Here is an 8,192-nt window from a genome sequence, read left to right on the forward strand (position 1 = left end):
TTTTTTTCTTGGAAATACATCTGAAAAAACACGGTCGTCTTATATTCAGGGTCTAGACTTTGACATGTCAATAATACACCCACAACAATAGGTGGCGCCAAATACGCAAAAAACGAGTGTGCCATGAAATACCTAATGTAATGCGTGTTGTAAAGATGAAAAGCTTACAGCTGCATGAGTCGTGACTGTCAGGTTAGCCTGATGGGACTAAACTCGCTTTGTGATTTTAATACGCAAGACAGTACCCAGATTTGAAGACTACAGTAAGATTTAACTTCTACTGTTAATAAGATTTTGGTAGGCTACTATTAGATGGATAGCCTAAATGTCCTAATTCAGATGGGCCACCTGTTTTTTTTAATGGTATATCAAAAAGTGTATATTTTTAAAATGTGATTGTTGGTACATTTTACCAGTTTTTACCATACTTTCAAAACAAACATTTAAATAGGAAAAATATGCAATATGAAAATAATTGAAGACAAAATGTGTTTTAATGAGAAAAAACAAGATTTGTTTTTTAAAAAGCCTTTTTCCAAAAAGTACATCTGGAAAAAGGGGGGTCGTCTTATAATCAGGGTCGTCTTTTATTCGGGCCAATACGGTACATACATATACATATATACGACTGAGCAATAACTTCCCCACCCCCAGTGATTTCGGCACCTGCCCCTCAAAATGTCTGTGCAGGGCCCTGGCAGGGTAAGTAACATGTGCTGATTTAAACCAAAAGGAAATGGATGTTAATGGCCTTCTGTCTCGTATAGTGCGCTTATGCGACTGGAAATGTTTCTTCCCGTGGACTCTAGAGGGGGCATGTTTTGGAGCGAAAAACATCAAGTGGACAATTGACAGATCAATGTTTACTTCAGCCTATTGCAGTTGCAAGTATAGTTCTTTTAACAAACATTTATAACTTCCGTTATAAGGAAGAGCAAAGTCTGAATGCACGCGGATGATCTCACCAAAACAAGGTCCACAGCCGTGCACAGGATATAGAAGACAAAACTATGCAGCAACCAAATACATGTTTTTAAAAAACTCACTTCAAGTCGTGCTATCTGTCCTGCACAGTATTTTGCATTACAAACTACGTTAAACTCGATCTGTCGTGCTACCTGGCCAGTCCGCTCGATTTGCCCCCTCCATCCACCGTAGCCTCCGTCTCAGAACCTCGTTTTCTTTCCGTGCCCGGATCGTCTCTTCTTCATACTCCAGCACCGTATCGCCGACCATCTCCATGATCTGCTCCACCGCCGCCATCAGACGCTCGTTCAGCGCGCGATGCAGCAGCTGCAGTTTGGTCATTTTGTATGGTTTTTTTTTGTCTCTGCAATACAGCAGCAAAGACAAACCTCTGAAAAAGCTAGCTATCCCCGTTGCATGAACAGTTTGCCTTTCTCCTCCAAATTTGGAAAGTAGCTGGTAGCATCTGACTGCCACCTACCGCACAGGAGAAGTACTACCGTTCAGCTGCAGAGCGAAAGCCATGCTGCAAACTATAGGTGGGAGGAGAGCAAACTCGGTCGAAAGGAAGTCCACACAAAATGGTAGTAGTTGTTATTTTATGTACAAGAATAAACAGGGTTTAAGTATTTAAGTAATGAGAAAAATTAAATTTAAACAAGTCGCTTTTGGGAGGCGATAAGGTACAACAACAGTACTCTTCTAGAGTTTTTTTTAACATTACGCAGTACGCATTTTTCTTTTTCATATCACAAAAAAACGTTAGTGTTTTGTTTTAAAGTAGTTTAGATAACTGAGATAGCTGCAGCGGTGCAAAACTCCACAGATTACCTTTACAATGAATAATATAGCAGGCAAGTTTCATATTCTTTTGAGAATATTCTTTACAAATATGCACAGCTCCTGCTAAAATGAGTAAGGTATAGAATTGAAAGTCTTGCGGGGACCCATCATCACAGGACCCAAGATAACGTTTCCGGTTGTCACTCCTAATGACGGCCCTACAAAAATGTGCCATCATGATAACCACCAAAAATAATGTAGTAACTGGAATTATCTTTACTAATTTAAAACTGTGGTAACTTAGTATTATTTATTAGAGTCATTAAAAAATATATATTCTGAAAGCTTATGCTGTTTGAAAAACATTAATTTAATACAGGTATACACTAGTAACACTTACTATAGATTATGGTTCATTGTTTTAAATGAAATCTACATTAGTGGACCATTTGCATAAATTAGTTGTGAAAAGATAGAACCCCACTAAACCTGGGAGAAATCTGGGGTCTACTACACAGGGACAGAAAAACAAGACCATTAAAGTGTGAAAGATGAATTGAATAAACTACCAATAGAATAACAATATAAAATGTCACTTACAAAGAAAGAATGCTAAATGCACTATTGGTGACAGATAAATAGCTAGAAGATTATAGAATGTTTATGACACGATAATTATGGCATAATTATCATACTGTTAGTAACAGAATCAATATAAATGCATTTAACATTGTGGTAGTAACTGGTGATTCAGTGCTTTTGGGTAAACAATATCTAAATAACAAGGTTGTAAAATATTTTTAATATAAGGCAAAACTGAGCATCCCTAGGTATGCATATTACACACGTACACACACATACAGTAACTTCACAATGGCCATAAAAACATTTTCCTCAGATACATACATTTACTGATGTCAAATTAAATTGAATCTAGTTTATTCAGGTGTATGTTGTTACATACGACAAAGTTCCTAATTTTACAGTCATAAGATACATCTTCTCAACTTACATGATTTTCTTCCATTTTGCAGTTTAAGTCAATTTTGCCATTCAGTCTACCACATTGATTCATATCCTAATATACTGCTTTTAGATTTTCTCTGTAATTCCTACAGTCACCAAAAACCTGGAATTTTCCAATTGTAATGTGTAGTCCTGGAAATATACTGGAATTAATCAAAGTAATGAAAGTCATTCCTTCCTATAGTGAATATACATTTTTTTTATAGTTACACACTGCCTAAAAATATTTCATTGGCTAGATACTGCTCTCTGTGGAGTATTTATTATATTAAAACATCAATCTGGAAGTATGGTAAGTCACGATACTCAGTATGGAACACAAAGTGGTCTTCCTCAGAGGGGCAAATGTTCATTCTCAATGTTTTTTGGCTTACTGGGGACATTTGTCCACATATACTGCCTGAAAAAGTCATAGAAATGTTGGTCAAACAGCATATCGGCCTTCTGTATTTTCTGAAACATGGAAGCTTCTAATATACGTGATAAAACAATAAATATCCCATTATATGTAATGAAAATCGAGTTTCAGCTCTCTATCACAATAACAGGTTCTTTCTTGAGGTGTGCCTGCAGCGATCTGGCAACAACGACGCACTGGTCACTCGGCGGGCAGCTGTTGATCTTCTAGTGCGTGCGACGCTGGTTCTTCATTGAAACTCCGGCACGTGCGCTCATGTCTCCTCATGTTCCCGCTCTGGCTGAAGGTCTTTGAGCACCAGTTGCAGCGGTAAGGCCGTTCTCCGGTGTGTGTGCGCATATGCATCCGAAGGTAGTCAAACTTAGAGAAATTTCTGCCACACCAGTGACAGATGAAGGATCTTTCATGCAATTTCTTGTGCAGTTGCAGCTTTGCCAAGTCCTTTAACAGCCTTCCACATTTGTTACACTTATATGGCCCTTCATGATCGTGATCTTTTGTAAATGCTCTTCTAGGTTTGGTGTATCGTGAGCGATGGTGCTCCTTTCGCTGCTGTCTCCTCGACATGGTTGAAGTGTCACTGGCTGTTCTCATCTGGTCTTGACATTGACCGGCATGGGCAGGGGTGGTAGTAACCGAAGATGTTATTGTGACGATGGTGTCCTCGGGCTCAATCTTGACCCTTGGTGTTGCCGCAGTGGGCACATTCCTGTTCCACATCTCATCCGTACTCGAGCTGTCGAACTGAGGGAAGAGTCGTTGTTCACCTGCAGATGAGACATCTTTTTGATGCACTAGCTCTCTATCCTCTGCCTCCGTCTTACAGATTGAAATGACATCTAGTATGCGTGGCTTCAGTTCACTAGGTGAATCTTCACTCTGGGCACCGCCCTCCGTTTGCTGATCTTCTGGGTCTTCTGATTCAGCTGGGGACCCATATCCACATGCTGGTAACTCAGTGGGTGAGACTTCATCAGGAGGGACATAGTGGACTCCTGTATGGTGAAAGCATGAAAACGGCATTCACTTACTTATATATATATATATATATATATATATATATATAAAATTATTAATAGCCGTATTGGTCATTTTATTCATAGAATGCATACAAACGCAATTATGACAGTTTTAACCACATAAGGATGTACAGTGTGACCTTTTAGTGCGTGCAACAAATTATTTGTAATGGCTGAATGTTTATCTCATTGAAACCTGTTTGACATAGACTTTTGGTGTCATAGAGTTAAAGGGTTAGTTCACCCAAAAATGAAAATTAGCCTGCGTTTTACTCACCCCTGAGGCATCCTAGGTGTATATGACTTTCTTCTTTCAAACGGAGTTATATTAAAAATTGTCTTTGATCTTTCAAGCTCTATCATTGCAGTCAGCAGGTGTCACATTGCTTCAGTCCAAAAGAAGTTAAATAAAAAGCACCCATCCATAAAAAGTCAGAAAACACAACGACAAATCCAAAAACAAATGAACAAGTCAGAAAACACAACGACAAATCAGACAAACCGGAAGAGGTAGGTATAGTTTGAGACAGCGCCATTGGTTTGGGATTACTCACCGCTGACTGGACGAGACATCTGTCAATCAACGTATACAGGAAGAACCAGCCGAAGAACAGCAGAGTCGTGGTAGAAAGTTCGGAGATGGTATTAAAGTAGCTCAGTTTAAATGTATTGTATGAATTGCCCTTACTATGGAATAAAAAATATGGGGTGTCTATTTACATTTAGTTAAAAGTGGTTGTAAATCATCAGTTCCAGTGGCGCAGATGGATTAGCACGTGTCGTTGGCTTTTGTGACGCGATCAACCCGGGTTCGATCCCGCCTTTTGCCAAACTTTTTTTCCCTCCCTACACATTTTGCTGTAATAATGCAGGGAACCACTCGTTATAAATCTCCTAACTGTGATTTTTCAGAAATAGAAGTCGCGTTTTTTCATCTGAAACGTGCTGCCAATTATTTTCCAAAGCCACTCATATAATGCAGAAACACTCAAGCAAGCAAAACTTGCGCAACGCGCGCACGTATTTGTACTGGTGCAGAATAGTACAGCGCATTTCACACAGGCTGCTAGATTCACTTTCGCCAGAAAGTCGTGTATGCCTAAGGTTAAAAATAAATGACGTTTATAGTGAATGCCCCTATAAATGGTCTTATTTTTACGATTTAGTTTTAATCCAAATGATGCGTGTGCTAAGTGAGTGAACATCAAAGATCACACAACAGATTTGCGTGCTCTCTCGCTCTCTCTCTCTACCGTTAAGTAACTTGTGCATTGTTTTACTTTTTACATATCCGACCGAACTACAAACTTTCCAGTGATGTCTGTGAGAAAGATATATTCACTCGACAAGCTCACACATCTGCGCCGCCGCCGCGCACTCAATCCACTCAGCGTGCTTTGTTGATCAGCTCGCGCACATCAGCAATACAGGCATTAATACTGAATGTTTAACATTATATTCATTGCATACATATACTTCGTAGTAGACATCCTTAACTCCTTTCTGCTGTCTGTTGTTGGTGTTTCTTTGCTTGAATATGGAGCTTATCACATGCTGTGTGGTATCGGCGTTTGGTATCGGGGCATTTTAACGAGTATGAGTACAGGAGCTCAGTATCGGGCCCAATACCGATACCAGTATCGGTGCATCCCTAACTCCGACTGGATTCGTCTGAAAGAAGAAAGTCATATACACCTAGGATGCCTCGGGGTGAGTAAAATGCGGCCTAATTTTCATTTTTGGGTGAACTAACCCTTTAAGTGCACTATTGAGACATTACATTTCACATTACATGCATTAGTCACAGCAGCCATTTAGGCAACCCATTGTTCCTTTCATCAAGATCACAATCACTTCTGCATCATCATATTTTCATTATTTGCATGAAAAAAAATTATTCTCCATTGTTCCCAATTTCTATAAACACTTATCTATTAATTTCACTAAAATTATTTCTATGATTTGAAATTTAACGGAATCGAGTTTAGTAGACTCAAACTGCATTTGGTTATTATAGATAAAAATTCCCTTGATTAGGTCAGACAGTGCGGAAGTCAAAGAGAAGAAAAGAGGTGTGGCCTAAAGTTTGAGATCTCTACCTTTTTTAAAAAATTTAAAAAAAAATATTTTTTTTTTTCAAATCCGTCTCTTACTTTCACTAAGGCCTTTATTTATTTATTATAATTATTATTACCGTTATTTGATCAAAATACAGTAAAAACAGTAATGTTGTGAACCATTATTACCATTTAAAATAAGGTTTCTATATTTTAATATATTTTAAAATGTAATTTATTCCTGTGATGACTCCAGTGTCACATGATCTTTCAGAAATCATTCTAATACACTGATTTGGTGCTCAAGTCTTTATTACGTATTATTTTAGTCCTTAATATAAGGTTCTAAAGGCCTGCAAAAGTCCTAAATTTATATTTGCATTAATAAAGCCACGTCAAATTCATAACACCTTTCCTACCTTTGCTTCTCTTGTGGCCCTGCAGCTGTAGCCACTGTCCTCTCTTCTCCATCTTTCTCTCTCTTTGTTAATGAAAAGGTGTTATTATCTTTTCACAATGACTTGAATATCCATTCGACAAGCTATGTTAAAATTATTACATTGTATGATTGTAATTGCTGGATACGACGGAAAAGGCCAAGACCAGTGATGTGAGACAGAAACTTAGTGGGGGAAATGCCATCTACGCTTCTGTGACATTCAGTTCTACTATTAAATTGGAGTTTATAGAAAATGCAACCAACCTTCGACTGACCCAAATACACCAAACAGTCTGTGAGTGTGTTTAAGTGTGGATGTACCGTTTAAATGTGCCTGATTCCTGCTCAGCACATCTTTGAGCTGTTGTTTCAGCCTTGCGTTTTCTGATCGTGTTTGGGCTGCTTCCTTTTGATAGTCCTTCACCGTCGCTTCCACCTCCACCCAAATATCACGAATGACAATTGACATTCGCTTCATCAGGTTGGAATGTAACTTATCTAGTCTTGACATTTTACCCAAGTATAAAACGAAAACAAATTCGATGAAACGCGAATAAAAGCAACTCACTTTTCTTGCTTATTCTCCTCTTGTTTTAATGGCTATTTGCAGACTCTAGATGTAGATTACTGCCACCTACTGTACTGTATGAGCATCCTAGATATCAATTTTTTTTTTTTAATGGCAATACCAGGCTAATCTTTTTTTTTTCTTTTTCTTTTACTGAAAATCTTTGAGTGAAGATTATTAATGTAGTTATTCACTTTATTGTTTTGAGATATTCGTAGTAGCTGGCTGGACATCATGAGGTCGTGAGACAGGTAAATCCATACACCGTTACCTAGCAACAACATTAAACCATCCTAGATATGGTTAGCTAACCATGTTCAATTTCCACAGTTGACTGACATTTCTAGGTGAGTTTATGTCTATAAAGTTAGATTTGAGCCAATATATCTTTAATGCTCATTTTATAGGCTTTGTCGTTATATTAGTTCTGAATCCATATCTAACTATGTACATTTTCACAGTACTTTTGCACTCCCTCGCGCTTATTTGTGCTGTTTTCATTTATGTTTAAAACTAGACAATACCTATGAGCAAGTAACGATATTTGGAGAAATTATTTTAGTAGCTTTTCACGTTGTACGCTCGAGACTCGAATCACTCACGTCTAAACCAATAATTAAGCTAATAATTCGGTCAAGCATTATCCGCAATTTCAACAATCATTAAAATTAAACAATATAACTTTAATGGATGTATTTATGTAAATGTTTGTATTCCTTTTACATATTGCTCAAAGAGAAGAGTAAATATGCTATCAAATTTTGGCTAAAGTAATGTTTTGAAGACAACCATAGGGAGGCGCTGTTTTTTGATATCATGTTTAACAGCAACCAATGCAATTCTAATCAAGCTTATGAAATTGCTCTAAGTATGCATATTTAATTTTGGGTTTAATGTTTTGGGGCTTTCAAGGTTG

At 37.8% G+C, this 8,192-nt stretch overlaps 2 protein-coding genes across 4 annotated transcripts in view; both read right to left on the reverse strand.

Moving 5' to 3' along the window:
• The window catches only part of LOC107552482 (uncharacterized), a 15,604-nt gene extending 14,112 nt beyond the window's left edge, over positions 1–1,492 (reverse strand). For both annotated transcript variants that reach the window (XM_016234379.1, XM_016234378.1), the window contains exon 1: positions 1,119–1,492. In XM_016234379.1, the coding sequence (XP_016089865.1) occupies positions 1,119–1,308 (190 nt within the window). In that variant the 5' untranslated portion in view covers positions 1,309–1,492. The remainder of the gene's footprint in view (positions 1–1,118) is intronic.
• Positions 1,493–2,483: 991 nt separating this feature from the next.
• LOC107552485 (zinc finger protein 16-like) lies at positions 2,484–7,325 on the reverse strand. Of its 2 annotated transcripts, XM_016234381.1 has the most exons (3): positions 7,030–7,325; positions 4,049–4,188; positions 2,484–4,015 (listed from the first exon to the last, which is right to left on the reverse strand). In XM_016234381.1, the coding sequence occupies exons 1-3, from the start codon at positions 7,217–7,219 to the stop codon at positions 3,374–3,376; spliced, it is 972 nt and encodes a 323-aa protein (XP_016089867.1). In that variant the 5' UTR covers positions 7,220–7,325; the 3' UTR covers positions 2,484–3,373. The 2 variants fall into 2 exon arrangements, with proteins under 2 accessions (XP_016089867.1, XP_016089866.1); XM_016234380.1 differs by having other exon boundaries at positions 2,487–4,188.
• Between the last annotated feature and the right edge of the window lie 867 nt (positions 7,326–8,192).

Source organism: Sinocyclocheilus grahami, unplaced genomic scaffold, assembly GCF_001515645.1.
Source record: "Sinocyclocheilus grahami isolate Dianchi unplaced genomic scaffold, SAMN03320097.WGS_v1.1 scaffold451.1, whole genome shotgun sequence".
NCBI lineage: Eukaryota > Metazoa > Chordata > Actinopteri > Cypriniformes > Cyprinidae > Sinocyclocheilus > Sinocyclocheilus grahami.

Bases quoted from the DNA above. Each gene is read 5' to 3' on its own strand.
- LOC107552485 (XM_016234380.1), bottom strand. From the start codon at position 7,219: ATGTCAAGACTAGATAAGTTACATTCCAACCTGATGAAGCGAATGTCA. The intron at 4,189-7,029 runs GTACATCCACAC...TTCACCATACAG, and splicing joins GAATCAGGCACATTTAAACG to GAGTCCACTATGTCCCTCCT.